At 45.7% G+C, this 15,216-nt stretch overlaps 1 protein-coding gene across 5 annotated transcripts in view; it reads left to right on the top strand.

Annotated features, from left to right (window-relative positions):
* SEPTIN10 (septin 10) overlaps positions 1-15,216 on the top strand; it is a 54,762-nt gene that overhangs the window by 27,380 nt on the left and 12,166 nt on the right. For 3 of the 5 annotated variants that reach the window (XM_059078441.2, XM_067006992.1, XM_067006993.1), the window contains 4 exons: positions 3,473-3,659; positions 7,412-7,573; positions 9,301-9,397; positions 10,521-10,689. In XM_059078441.2, the coding sequence (XP_058934424.1) occupies positions 3,473-3,659; positions 7,412-7,573; positions 9,301-9,397; positions 10,521-10,689 (615 nt within the window). Of the gene's footprint in view, positions 1-3,472; positions 3,660-7,411; positions 7,574-9,063; positions 9,094-9,300; positions 9,398-10,520; positions 10,690-15,216 lie in introns of all 5 variants that reach the window. The other 2 variants (XM_067006991.1, XM_067006990.1) reach the window with 1 other exon arrangement.

The following is a 15,216-nucleotide window of genomic DNA, read 5'->3' as shown; positions in this document are numbered from 1 at the left end:
TTTTGAGTTTTCTGTTTGTCGCGAGTTCCACGTTTCTTTTCCCTTTCTTGCTTGATTTCTATTCTTGTAGTTGTTACCCTAGAAATTACAAACATAATCTCTAACCTAATCAAGGTTTAAAGTTAAATAATATTTGTACTTGTCCTCAATGATACAAATAGACAGTAAAATAGAATTTTGAACAGTTAAACTGTTAACCTCCCCCCCACCCTGCCAACTTACCCTGTCATGTTTTCTCTCTTTTTCCTAACCACACAAGACATTATTATCATTTTATATGGCCAGTATTTACTACCCTCTTAACCAAAATTTTCTGTTTTACTCTCATACTTGAAATTTTATTTGGGTATACAATTCTGGGTGGGCATTTGTTTTCTTTCCTCCCATTGAAGATACCATTCCACTGTCTCCTGGCTTCTGTTTTTACTGCTGAGAAGGCAGCTGTCAGTCTGTCTTCCCCTTAAGAGTATCCTCCTTATTTTCCTCCAATGCTTTTTTTTTTTTTTTTTTTTGCGGTACACGGGCCCTCTCACTGTCGTGGTCTCTCCCATTGTGGAGCACAGGCTCCGGACGCGCAGGCTCAGTGGCCATGGCTCACTGGCCTAGCCGCTCCGCGGCATGTGGGATCTTCCCGGACCGGGGCATGAACCCGTGTCCCCTGCATCGGCAGGCGGACTCTCAATCACTGTGCCACCAGGGAAGCCCCCTCCAATGCTTTTAAGATCTTTGTTTTTGTTGTTCTCCAGTTTTACCATGATATATCTAGGGTTTTATTTATTTATAATTTATCCTGATTGTGATTTGTTTGACATCTTGAGTCTGAACAGTATCATCAGTTCTTTTAAAAATTCTGAGACATCATCTCTTCAGATGCTGTTTCTGCCCCTTCTGAAACGGTGTTAAAATGTATGTTAGACCTTCTCGTTATATCTTCTGTGTTTATTAATCTCTCTTCCATAGTTTTATCTTCTTTTTTTTCTTCTCTCTATTGTTTTCTGGATAATTATTTTGGATTTATCCTCCAGTATACTGATTCTCTCTTTAGCTATGTCCAATATGCTTTTAAACTAATCCATGAGTTTTTCATTCTGGTTATTATAGTTTTCAAATCTGTACATTCTGTGTGGTTCACATTCATATTTGTAGGATCACTTTTTGTTACTTTACTATTCCCAGCACGTATATTCAAGTTCGCCTTTATTTCTATTTCTTTTGTCTCTATTTTGTAACTATATCATATAATTCCAGTACATTGCAATTTTGCAGTTATTGTACTGATGTTTGTTTTTTCCTTTGGTTCTTATTCATTGTGCCTTTTCTCCCCTATACGCTTGGTTCTTTTTTTAATTAGAGTTCTCATGGTCTTTGAAAAGTTATTTGCAGAGATACTCAGAACAGATTTGGATTTGCTTACATTAGGTCCCTCTGGGTGTTAATACTCAGGATCCTAGTTTCGTGGCTTGAGGCTCTCAGAATCATAGGCCATGTGTGAACCCGGGCCGTGGATTCGTGCGAGGGCTGACCCTGTGGCCACAAGTTCTTGAGGCTGGTTCTCCCTCTCCGTTTATTTTCCTAGCTTCATTTAGTGCTAGGGCAACCTTCCCTCAGATCCTTGGGGAGAGGAGAGGAACTGCGGGTTTACTTCTAGCTCATCCCTGCACTGAAGGTGTAGATCTGAGGACCTCAGCCCAGAGTGGGGAGGCAATCTCCTGTGTGGACCTGGACTTTGCTTTCTTCCTTCTTGTCCCACAAATCCTTTGGGAGCAAAGCCGAAGAACCACATTGACAAACTGGCCTCAGGTTGAAACTAGCACTGATGCTTTTAGTGCAGGGGCTGGTACACATTTTCTGTAAAGGCCAGAGAAGTAAATATCTCAAGCTTTGCAGAACCTACGGCCTCTGTCCAAACTACTGTGCTTGTAGCGAAAAAGCAGCCTCAGACTATGAATAACAAAGGAACATGGCTGGATTTGGCCCATTTACCAAGCCCGCGCTGGTCCTCTGCTCACCTCCCTGTTTCTACTCTCTTCAGTTTTGATGTGGTTACTTCCTTACCCTTTACGAGTACTTTGAAAAAGGAGGTGGTTTTTGTATTTTAAGCCAGTGTCTTTCATTTCATTGAAGATTGAACCTGCAAGGTACTGGAAACGGAAGCCTAGAGGAAAATACTGTGGAAGAATGTCTAATGTTATTATTATTTATTTAACAAAAAATGTTTATGGTTTTCATTTATGACAGGCATTATGCAAAGCATTCAGACAGAGGAGTGTTTATGGGTATTTATAATTGATCTATCTTAAGTCATTAATAGAAGCTTCTTTGGAAATTGTATGTTAAATATGTACTTACAGATTAAGTTTTTCTGTTTTATTATTTTGGGGATGGCATCACGTTGGGTCGCATTTAGACCCGTTTCCCAAGGATGGTGTTCCCGATAGTACCTCTGATGTGGTGAAGGTGTGCTGTCGTGTTGTTGTGCGGAGAGCGCAGAAGCGTAAGGTCCCATCTCTGTCTGCCTGGGGACAACAGGGGTTCTATGAGTTTGGAAGAAGGAGGTGATGATCCTCGAGGACGGGCAGGGCCAGGCTTTCCGTTGAATGCACATTTATTAGTACCTCAGCTGCACAGTTACTGCTCCGTTTGGGGGCTACGGGGGTAAGTGTAAAGGTGTCCTGGGAATTTGATAGAGGATCTGTTTGCTGCTTTTTTCACTTGGAAGCCCCGATTTGCCTGATGAGAATAGTTATGCATAGAAAGCTGAGGTTCACAGGCGGTGACTTAGCATGCCCAAATGAAGTGGACCGTTCACAAACTATTGTCTGCAGTGCATCGTGCTGTGAGCTGCACCCTGAAGGCTGAACGGCCTGGAACAGCTGTGGCGGCAGGCGCGCCAGGCGGGAGGGGGGTCCAGGCAAGGGCTCGCGTGTCGGCTGCGACGGGCTCTCCCTTACTTGGAAGTCAACGAGAAAGTCATGCCTGCGTCACCAGTGAGGCGCTTCCATGTGGGTGTGCCCTTCCTCCTTACTGCGTTAATGCTTTCCACGCCTCACAGTCCGATTCCAGAAGCAGGGAGTCACGGAATTTGACTTAAGTATCTTTTACGTTGTGGATACTCATGCCTTCTCTCAGCAGAATAATATGCCACGTCCAGTTTGGTTGCAATTAGACGCCTACCCTCCTTCAGCAGCCTGGCAAGTGTGGGAAGCCGTGCCAGAATGGCTCCAGCGTGTGAATGTGTGGGAGAGGGAATTAGTGTACGTTCAGTGTTGTTTGTATAAAATGGTTTAAAGCACAGGTTTCAAAGTACTGCCTTTGTACCTGCACGTTTGCACGTTGTTTTAATACTTAAGTTATCTGTTTAGCGTAGATGGCAACTGTTCACTGGTGAAAATACAGATCTCAAACTTTAGATTTATGCATATACCTTATTAAGGTATCATGAATATACTGTATTAAATATTTGTTTTTTCAGCTACCAACCAATTGTTGACTACATCGACGCCCAGTTTGAGGCCTATCTCCAAGAAGAGCTGAAAATCAAACGCTCCCTCTTTAACTACCACGACTCTCGCATCCACGTGTGCCTCTACTTCATCTCCCCGACAGGCCACTCTCTGAAGACGCTGGATCTCTTGACCATGAAGAGCCTGGACAGCAAGGTGGGTTTGGAAAAGGACCAATCATCGTGCTTCAGTTCATTTTAATAGTTCCAAGTTCACTTACTTGGAACTATTAAAATATCTTTATGATATGTACACATGTCATAACTCTTATTCTGTGCATTTTAAAAACATTTGATCATTTTCAACTTTAGGATATTTTCCAGAGAAATTCAGTTTGGGAGATGAGATGCAAAGAAAAAGCATTAACATAAAATTTTAGTCCTTTTTTAGTGATTAAATTGCATGCCAGAATATGGGTATTCACTTTCATTTAACTGTAGAATTTATTTGACACCAACTTTACTGTGTGACACTATTAAGTGAGAAGCAGCTCACTAATAATGAAGATCAAGGTCTAGAGTCTCACCACATATTACAGTAAATTACATTTGTATTTCAACCATATCCAGAAAACCTGTTTTTGAATTTCTGAGCCAGTGAACTATGTATAAATTCAGGGAGCTGTAAAAAATAGTATCCACAAATTAACTCACTTTGATTTTTTTTATTTGTTTAAAAGATAGTTAAAGACTACTGTCTTATACTAAAAAAGTCTCCAGGGTTCTCCTGTGACCTCTAATGGTGTGAGGAATGCAGCCCCATTACCTGGCTGAGCATTTCGTGAGCTAGGACTGGGAAAGCAAGGGCATCTGGCCACTGCTGCTTTCTGTACGGAAGTCGGTGTGGAAGGCACGCGGGCCAGCGGGTGCAGCGTCGGTGCAGAGACGGGCTGGCTTCTGACCAGCACCGCAGCCCCCAGGCTGTGACGGGCCTGGAGGAAGCTCATGTGAGAGTCTGTTCACCTGATCGGATGTTCTAACCATCTAGCCGGTTGTTTTCATAGTTGAGTCTGATACAGGAATCCCGTCTTATTCAAGGGACGCAAACGCAAGAGCGCACAGCTCTGTCTCAGGCTGCGCTTGTCTGGTGGCAGCAGAGGTGCCTGCAGTACTCGCTCTGCCACCTCATCGCCCCTTGTTCCTGGCAGGTTTCTACCCTCCGAGCGTCCGTCTCCCTGCCTCTCAAACCAGAACCAGGAGAGTATCTACCTCGAAGGCAGGTGTGAGGGTGGACTAAATCGACAGTGTGTCCTGTTCTTACTACAGGGCTCCGCGGCTCCCTCCACATGGAGAGTTACCTCCTGTGCGGGTGGTGACACGTCCCCCTCTGCCAGGGCCACTGTTGTGGCCTGGCCGGCCCTCTTGGTTCTTAGGGTCCCAAGATGCACATCAGCAACAGCATCAGGGGACTCGAGGAGCAAGGGTTGTTCCTACGGGTCCTGAGGACGCACAGCACACTCACGGCCACACGGTGGGGTGGGAGTGGGGAGGGAGGGAGGGAGGGATCATGAACCTGGGCTCAGCCTCTATCAGGGTCTGAGGGTGAGGCACCTGGGGTTTCACAGGTTCCCCCTTTGGTGGTGACTCTAAAGCACTAGCGTGGGAATTGGGGCTGGGGAGGGGGAGGCAGGTTGCTCCAGGCTCAGCCATCTAGGCTTTCTGAAAGGGGGTCCTCCAGGCAGGCCGCCCGGTTCCTTACCTGATGGTGGCCAGTAGCTATGTCCGCAGCTGCAGTGGGTTTATTCGAATGGATGTCTTTGACATAGATGCCTCAGCAAAGGTCAGTTTCAGGCGCATATGCTACAATCAAAAAGCTTAACGTCAGGTATGTACACGGGCCTGCTTCTGCTATTAATAGTGGAATCAATTAGAAGTTACTAACTTGGCATAATTTATTGAATATCTATGTATCAATATTATATGATACCAAAATCAAGAACTTGGCATCAAATTTGTATATACTTTGACTAATTTATCTTCAAAGCTGTTTACCCACAATTGCTGAAAAGTTTATTTCATGGATAGTTGGAAAAATCTTTACCTCCTTTGGAACGTATATGAGACCAATAAATCCAAATGTACACAGTAAATCAGTGTAAAATTGGAGAAGAAGATACATTTAAGAATAGAAAAGGAATTATGATATTTAGTTTTCACTTTCATTCTGAAAATTACATTGATAGCTCACTCTCTTGACACACGACTACTTAGCCTGAAGTCTTTCACTAAAAATAAACTAATAACCCAGAAAACCTACAAACCCCTGAATTTGTGGACATATCACTCTTTGGTGGGGACATTAATCATACAGAACTAGCGTCGCAGGTCAGTCGGTCTTCAGGACCCCACATCTCTTCCTCCCAGGCCAGTGATAGGACTTATAAATAATGCTGAGAAAGGGGGACTTCCCTGGTGGCACAGTGGTTAAGAATCCGCCTGCCAATGCAGGGGACACGCGTTCGATCCCTGATACGGGAAGATCCCACGTGCCGTGGAGCAACTAAGCCCGTACGCCACAACTACGGAGCCTGCGTTCTAGAGCCCACGAGCCACAACTACTGAAGCCCATGCGCCACAACTCCTGAAGCCCATGCGCCACAACTCCTGAAGCCCATGCGCCTAGAGCCCGTGCTCCACAACAAGAGAAGCCACCACAATGAGAAGCCCATGCACTGCAATGAAGAGCAGCCCCTACTCGGCGCAACTAGAGAGCCCGTGTGCAGCAATGAAGACCCAACGCAGCCAGAAATAAAATAATTTTTTAAAAAATGCTGAGAAAGTTCTTCCTTTGAGTCGTGAACGTTTTTAGTTGGTATTCGTAAAATCGCCTTCTTTCATCATCGGGGTTAGAGTCTGACGGTGGGGTGCAGGTCAGATGAAGTCACTGGGAGGGGCCAGCTCAAATGAGAGGCAGAAGGAGGCCCCTGGCCTGTCCCAGAGGCCTGCTGGGGTCAGTCACCTGATTACTTAGTGCTTAGGGTATTAGGAAGTAAAAGACTCTTAAATGAATTATGCAGCTGATTTTAGCTCACGCTTACATTGTATTTATTTTGTGTATGATGAAATTGTCAGAGACTGAGAGAAGAAAATGTGAGATTTCTAAACCTGAATTCAGATGAAAGATGAACTTTATAAGAGCTGTGCTTAATTTATGTATGTATGTATGGATGGATGGATGGATGGGTGGGTGGCTGCGCTGGGTCTTCATTGCTGCACGCGGGCTTTCTCTAGTTGCGGCGAGCGGGGGCCACTCTTCGTTGCGGTGCGCGGGCTTCTCACTGCTGTGGCTTCTCTTGTTGTGGAGCATGAGATCTAGGCACGTGGGCTTCAATAGCTGTGGCTCGCGGGCTCTAGAGCGCAGGCTCAGTAGTTGTGGTGCACGGGCTTAGTTGCTCCGCAGCATGTGGGATCTTCCCGGACCAGGGCTCGAACCCGTGTCCCCTGCATTGGCAGGCGGATTCTTAACCACTGTTGTCACCAGGGAAGTGCCAGAGCTCTGCTTTTTAAAAGCAGTTATTGTAAGGCCAGCATTTGTAGGAGTGGTTGTATATGAGTATCTGGTAAAAATGAAGCCAATGTTTCTACGTCAGGAGTTGGCAAGCTTTTCCTGTGAAGGGCCAGGTAGTAAGTACTTAAGGCTTTGCAGGTCATGGGCCTCTGATACAACTACTCACTTCTGTTATTATAGAATGAAAGTGGCCATAGGAAATATGTAATGTGTAATGAATGGGCCTAGCTGTGTTCCAGTAACTCTTTATTTATGTAAAGAGGCAGTGAGTGGACTGTAGTTTGCTTGTCCTCTGATCTAGGTCAGGGACATTTGTCAGGGACTGAGTGGTTTTGAATGCAAAAACTTCAGGATTAAAAAATCCTCAGTCATGAGATTTTGTTTCTCTTTATTCTTAATAGGTGAACATTATACCAGTGATTGCCAAAGCAGATGCAATTTCTAAAACTGAATTACAGAAGTTTAAGATCAAGCTCATGAGTGAATTGGTCAGCAATGGAGTTCAGATATACCAGTTCCCAACAGACGATGAAACCATTGCTAAAATCAATGCTTCAATGAATGTAAGCTCTTAACTGAATATTATTTGTTTTACATATTAAAAAAGTGATTTATAAGTAACACTGCTACTAATGTATTTTCACTTCTGTCTTCCAAAACAAGGTGAATTTTTAGAGTCCAGTATAGGGAAATGTTTTATTTTCTAGAGTTGGAAAAGTATAATGAGGATATATTTTTGAGCATTTGTCTTTCCTCCCTACTTTTCACCTAAATGAAGTGATACATCTGTGAGACTGGGATCCATCTTTTGTGGAACCATATTTAATTGCCTTAGAAAGATTCCTTTCTATCCTGTCTTTAAGAACATGAGAAGATGTTACGGCCTCCCTCAGAATGCTTTAGGATCTTAAAATCTTTAAGGAGAGCTTTCTAATCTGGTACTGAAGCTCTTTCTCCCTTACAGGGTCACAGGTACATATGAAATATTCACATAACTTTTTTATATTTTAATATAGAATATATTTAGTATATTTTAATTATACATAACTTAATATGATTGAGGATGACTAAGTTCTTTGTGTTACTTGAGGCTACCAAGTTTCTTAAATACTTGGTTATATTTTGACGGATCATGAGTTTTTTTTTTTTTAACATCTTTATTTGAGTATAACTGTTTTACAATAGTGTGTTAGTTTCTCCTTTACAACAAAGTGGATCATGAGTTTTGCAGTCAGACTTTACCATGTGTTCTTGTGGGAATTATTAACCTCCCTGAGACTGTTAACTTATCTATGAAATTGGGTTAATAATACCTGTCTTAAGGGCTGTTGTGAGGAAACAGTTTTGTTCACCGCCTGACACAGTGACATTCAGTACCTGTTTGTTCCATTTCTCCCCTTTTGCTTTTCTCATTTTTTCATACTTTGTTCGTATTAAGATACTTATATAGAAAGCTGACTAATGTAAAGGAAGTGATATTAATTCCTGTGTGTTAAATTGTCTTTACATCTAATTTTGTTTTCTGTGCCCACCTAGAATCAGTTTTCAGAGGGTGTGCAATTAAGAGACTAAATATTGTCAATTATTAAATATCAAACATAATACTGTTTACATTAGACTTTTCCCCTAAATTAATCCTCAGCTTCAGACAGGATGGTCTACTCACTGCCATTAAATCCAGCTATTGTATCTTTGTTCAAAATTTTCTCCTTACTATGCTAGTTCTTCCCATTCTGCTTGATCCATGTGCAGTTTGGGTTGTGTCTTCCTGCCCAAAGAGACCTCCCCCTCCTCTAAATTTCTATAACATTTGTATTTAGCATTAGTTTGGGACTTAAAAGTTAGTATTATATATGTAGATATACACTATATTATATATATATATACACACACACACACACACACACACACACACACACACACACACACTTCGGTTATATGGGGTGTGTGTGTGTGTGTGTGTGACTTCCTCAACGTTATCTTTGACTTTTAGGACCAAGATAATAATGAGGGAAATGATACCTGTGCTAGAATTGTTTTTGTACTCTTGCAGCAAACCAGGAACGCGTGCGGGGCATGCTCAGTAAGTAATCCCCTCTCTAGGGCCTGAAGGTGGCTCTGTAGAACAGCTGGCATACACGCGAACGGCTGTGAACACACGTTCACGGGGCGCGCTTTAAAAGCGGAGGCACAGCAGATCATTCGGCTCTAACACATTAGTTTTTAGTAAATTTTCTCTTCTCTGTTTTTACTGGTATGAGATGTGATTGACGTCCTGGCTCCTTTCCAGGGACACCTGCCGTTTGCTGTGGTAGGAAGCATGGATGAGGTGAAAGTTGGAAATAAGATGGTCAAAGCTCGCCAGTACCCTTGGGGCATCGTACAAGGTAAAGGAGATAAATGAGGATACGTGCGCTGCCTGAGAGCCTGAAAGTTGCATTTAATGCGTTCTAGGAGGTGATGCTGATTTGGGGTTATGATTGGCTGTCAGAAGGGTTGGCTCTGTTCTGTTTTAGCCACGTCTGCAGAGGCCAGGCACAGCCTCCCTACTTCCTGTCTTAGATCACGTTACCTGCCCAGGTGCACCAGGACGTTCAGGAGGCGGGAAGCACACTGGTCGGGTACTCTGAGCAAAATTTGAGTGTAAATAGTATTGTTTAAACATAGTATGTAAACTAAGTACTAGATAATCCTGGGACACAATAAACCACTTTGTAAATTTATATATTTTTACTCATCAAAGTATTGTCAACTATTTCTCAAACAAACCAGTCAGCCAACTGAAAATTTTTAGCATTTATCTAACTGTATAATGAGTAAGTTATTAGCACTGTCTGGCTCATTCACTCATGATGCCAACTAACGGGAAATCGATTACCCCTGCTGGTACTGGATTCCCGGTGCTGCTTTGTTTAAATTGACAAATTTTGTAATTAGTGGAAAATATTGACAAAACTTAACATTTTTAATGTATAGAAAATATAAAGGTAATAATTGTACTTAAAACTATTGGTCACAGTAACATATGTGACTCAGGATCACAAATGCGGCATATTGTGTGACAAGCATTTGATGTTTGGAGCAGGCACAGATGGTGTTCTTGAGTGTGCAGAATTTACCACCTTCAAGTTTTAGTGAAAAAATACTACATACTCTTTTCAGGCTGTATGTGAAATGTCCTGAGGATTGGTTTATAAGCTGCTAACAAAATATTAGTGAAAAGACTGGAGCATATGGTACAGAACAGAATGTATTTCTTTCCTATTTCCTGTTTATCCGTGGCTACTAAATTTAAGCAAACCTCTGTTCATATCGCCTATAAGTCGGTGTGTGTAATACAAGAATTGCTGCCTTGGTTGCTTGTATCAAACAACCGTAGCTGTTCATCAGACTGATCATTTCGCTGCTTGGGGTATTTCAAATGTGTTTTCATTTACTCGTCAGTTCAACAAATACTAATTACATGTCAGGATTAAAAATCGGTGTTGCTGTTTTCCGTTTTCCGGCTAGTGGAAAATGAAAACCACTGCGACTTTGTCAAGCTCCGGGAGATGCTCATTTGTACGAACATGGAGGATCTGCGAGACGAGACGCACACGAGGCACTACGAGCTGTACCGGCGCCGCAAGCTGGAGGCGACGGGCCTCACGGACACGGGCCCAGAGAACAAGCCGCTCAGGTGAGCAGCCAGCGAGGCAGGTGGGGTGGGCCTCTCCGTCCGCCCAGGATGACGGAGACTCGCCCACATCACGAGGCAGAGCCACCTGCTACGATTGATGACTGCTTTCCACGCTGCTCCCGGGGGTCTCTGTCCTTATGCGACTCAGGGAGTTCGAGTAGAAGGGAGGACATAGGGCAGAAGCCCAGGATTGCAGCATCTGGTGAAGTGAGTGACCAAAGGAAAAATCTCTCATTATTTGGCTTTATTTTTGCATGTATGTGAAGAAGGTGAAAGTGTATTGATTATTATTTTAAAAACCTGGACTATGAATCATATTAAGTAAACTACAAAGCTGTTGTTTTTATCCTGATGAAAGTTCTGGAATGACTCAACTTAGGAAAATATCATGTAAAGGAAGCATGAAAGTTCTTGTCGGGAGTCAGAGATTAGACTGAAAATATTACCATAAAGTTACAGGAATCGTAACTCGCTCAGTGGTTAGAGCGTGAAGCGTTGTTATAAACTTGCTTGGTAATTTTATATGCCGCTACCTTCCCGAGGTGTTTGTTTCTTTGTTTGTTTTTTTTCATTAAGATATGTAAAGGTGGAACTCTAATCCTCAACAGACTAAATCAGATTTGTTTTGATGTCACATTCCCAAACGATTTTGTTCAGGACCAACGCTGTTCTAAATCTGTTACGGGACCAAGGGTTCTTCTGCGTTTCATTACGGATGTTCCGGCCGTTCCCTGGGGTCCGCGTCTGCACCAAACACCACAGGAGGGGGGAGCGCTGGGTCCAGCTGCCACTGCACGTGACCTTCAGGAAGGTTTAATAATAGATGAGGCTCAACTTTAAAGTTTTTCCATCCTACAGATTAATGAGTGTTTTAGCTCTGGTAGCGTAATAAATAAAGAATTCTATGGTCTTCACCCTCCTCATCAATTTTGGGCATGCTGTGCTTCCAGTTATGGGCCAGCTCCGGTAAAGCGATGATTTTCTCTGCTGAAGAGAAAGCATCTAGCATTGGCTTCCCTTCGTGTTTCCCAGGCTTCACTTCTCGCTCTTTCAAGTGTGTGGGTGGTGAGGGGTCCCCACGTGCCTGAAGGAGAGGCGGCTCCTGAGTGACGCAGGGCAGGGCAGCCTTGCGTGCTGGAGGAGAGGGACTCAGTCATCAGTCACTGTGCAGGACGCAGAAACGCAGGTTCACAGTTTCTGGGTACGGAGCCAGGGAATCCCAGGTGCCTGAAAGTTCCCACTCAGCCCTTCAGCAGACACCTCCTGCTGGCCGCTGGCCACGTGTGCACCGTGGGTGCAGAGAGGAAGATGCTCGTGCCCTGTGTGGTGAACAGGGCCTGGGGCGTGAGGAGGCCCGGACAGGAGGCCGCCGTGGGCATCCAAGTACGAGCAGACAGAGGCCTGTGCTGGCGTGGCAGTGGTGCAGGTGGTGAGAAGCAGGCTCACCACGTGGCACTGGAAGGTGACGTCAACAGGACTCTTTGATGGTCTGGATACGGATGTAAAGGAAAGAGGAATCCAGGGCGGTGGCTCCAGTTACTGTTTCCCACCTGAGAAACTGGGTGAACGCTAGTGATGTTTATTGTTATGAGCAAGACTGGGGAAGGGGTAGATTTCCTGGTGAGTAACTGAGAAGTTTGGGACATGTTACATTTGATTATTAAATATTCGGGTGAAGACTCAGAGTAGGTCATTTCATAAATGAATCTGGAGCTTGGGGAGAAGGGAAGGCTGAGATGATACTTTGGAGTCAACAGTGAACAACACCGCATCTCGTGTTTGCAGTGCTCTCGGCTGAGTGCTGGTGAGGCAGGACTGAATGAGACTGTGTAGTCCTGGCTGTCACGGGGAGGGAGGCCAAAACCAAACAACTAACTGCACAGTGCACTACGGTTGTGAGGTGTGGACGAAAGGAGAGGTGGTGTACCATGCGGGGAGGGCATCTGGATTTAATCTGGAAAATTAGGGAAGACTTCCTCGAGGCAATTATTGTTCTGAGCTTTTGCTACCTGGGGAGAACAGAGGAGACATATGCAGAGACCTGGAAGGCAGAGAGAGAAAGGCATCTTTAAGTCTCTGCAGGAAGACTGGAGGAGCAAGGCGGCCTGCTGGGGATTTGGTCTCTGTCCTCAGGGAAAGGCGCGAGCTTGAAGCAGGATACGGACACCGTATTTGATTTAACAGACCACCCTTGGCTGCAGTGTGAGGGCGGGGTCAGAGGGTGTGCCGAGGTGCTGAGGAGCTCAGTGCCAGCAGCAAGGACAGAACTGGATGCGTCTGAGAGACGTCTAGAAGATAAAAGTGAAAGAACTTAGTGACTGTTCAGATATAATGAGGTAAAGGAGCAGAAGATGCCAAAAGAAGACTTCTGCTGGCCTGGATCAGTGGTTTCTTCAGCTCGGCAGGCAGCTGTACCCTTCACGAGGGAGTGTCTCTGGAGGACCCCTGGCTGTTCTGTGGGGCAGGATGGAGATCGTTAGCTCAGTTGGGACCTGGGGACTTAGAGTGTCTTCTGAAACATCCAAGTGACAGTGTCACATAGGCACTTTGGCTGTTTATCTGGAGCTCAGAGGAGAGGGCTGGGCCCAAGGGATGAACTTCAGAGTCACAGGCACTAAGAGGTGGTTAATTGAATACTGCGTATGGGTGAGATGCCTGGAGAGAGAAGTACATTTGGAAAGAAAGGTGCCTTGGAAACAGCCTTGAGTCCGTTGAATGTGTGTCAGCAGCAGCAGCGGACAGAAGCGGTTGAGAAGCCTAGGGTAGAGGACGGAGGAAACCAGCAGGGTCATGTCCCGGAAGCCAAGGGAAGAGGGTCTCAGGAAGAAAGGGAGAGGTGGCCGTGCTGAAGGCGAGAGGGCTTTGCTGTGCAGGTACGGCAGCGACACAGTCCAGCTGCTCCCTTGACCGTTCTTCGACATAACGAGGAGCACGCCACCCGAGTCAAAGAGGACAGCACAGGCCAGGGCTTGCAGATTTGAAGGGAGAAAACCCGTTTCATTCATGAACAAACCACTTCCAGCCTTCCTTCCAGGAAGTGGGATGTCCAGCGGGCCCAGCTTAGGACATGTGCCCGTGGTCTGGCTGGGTGGGCGTGAGCCTGACTGCCTGTCCCACCAGAATGCATCCCGTGGGAAGCAGCTCTACAAAGGTAACCAGCATAATAACACAAGAGGAGAGAGAGCTGGTGGGCGGGCACTCAGAGCAGCCGTGTTTCAGCATTTCTTCAGTTTGGGGAGCGTCTACCCACTGCACAGGTGAAGAATGGAAAACTGGGAAAGGAGGCTCTTCAGCGGAGGCCAGGTTACAGAGCGGGCAGGAGCGGTGGCTGCCGGTGGCTTGCAGAGCACAAGCGAGGAGGACGGGGCTCGGGCTCAGTGTGAGGGCGGCCCCGCCGCTTGGCCAGGGGCTGGCGCTCCTCTGCTCTTCCCAGGCCGGCAGTCCTGCTGAGATGGGATTCCTTGGGTCAGGCGCAGCAAAATCTCTCTCCTTTTGGTGCTTTCTCATTTGTGAATAAATTATTTGATAAAATTCCTGCAGTTTTTTATAGCCTGAGGTCTAGGAAGGTTTCACCAGTGTGGTTTTAAGAACTTATATTCTGTTTTCTTAGGGATCTCCCCATTTAATTTGGGATGTGTACGACAGCGGTCACTGTAATTTGGCTGGCACGTAAAATCTGTCCCTCGGTGTTGTATCTATCGATAACGACAGTCAGTTACGTGGGCCTGTTAGGCTGCGCTCTGCTCTTTATGGCCCGGCCCTTCTCTCTGCAGCCCCGCAGTGCCCCCATCTCTGTTTCACTTGAATGGATGTGCTCAGTCATGGTTTGTGTCCCCGCGTACCCACACCGATCTCGTGCTTGTCATGAGGTCCAGGGGGCTGGCATTATGTGTACCCCTGTAGTCTTAATTAACTGATGTTTAATTATTTAAACTACATGAAACATGCTTTTCTCTTCTTTTTTTGTTTGCGGTACGCGGGCCTCTCACTGTTGTGGCCTCTCCCGTCACGGAGCACGGGCTCCGGACGCGCAGGCTCAGCGGCCACGGCTCACGGGCCCAGCCGCTCCGCGGCACGTGGGATCTTCCCGGACCGGGGCACGAACCCACGTCCCCTGCATCGGCAGGCGGACTCTCAACCAGTGCGCCACCAGGGAAGCCCGAAACATGCTTTTATAAACCTCAAATCCCCAAGTTATTTTAGATGAACAAAACCAGTCTCGTTTACCATCACTGAAGTGCTCTGGGCCCTAAGAGTCTGGAAGGGAGATTTGTGTGGTATTTTAGAGTTTGTTAAGTGTCTGGCATAATTTTTTGCGTCATAAACTTTGTGTCTTTCTGCACTGGGTCTGTGGTGGACGCTCCTCAGGCCTGTGAGAGCTGCACCTGGAGCTCAGGGAGGTCCTGAGTGAGGGGACGCGGCGGTTTTCCCGATGGGCACGGGCAAGCGGGATGCACTTTCCTTCTCCGGCGTCTTCAGCTCTGCCTTCAGTCAGTGGCGTTTGCATCTCGGGCAGGGCGCTGCGTT

Source organism: Kogia breviceps, chromosome 11, assembly GCF_026419965.1.
Source record: "Kogia breviceps isolate mKogBre1 chromosome 11, mKogBre1 haplotype 1, whole genome shotgun sequence".
Taxonomy (NCBI): domain Eukaryota; kingdom Metazoa; phylum Chordata; class Mammalia; order Artiodactyla; family Physeteridae; genus Kogia; species Kogia breviceps.
This window is presented reverse-complemented; position numbering and strand designations above follow the sequence as displayed.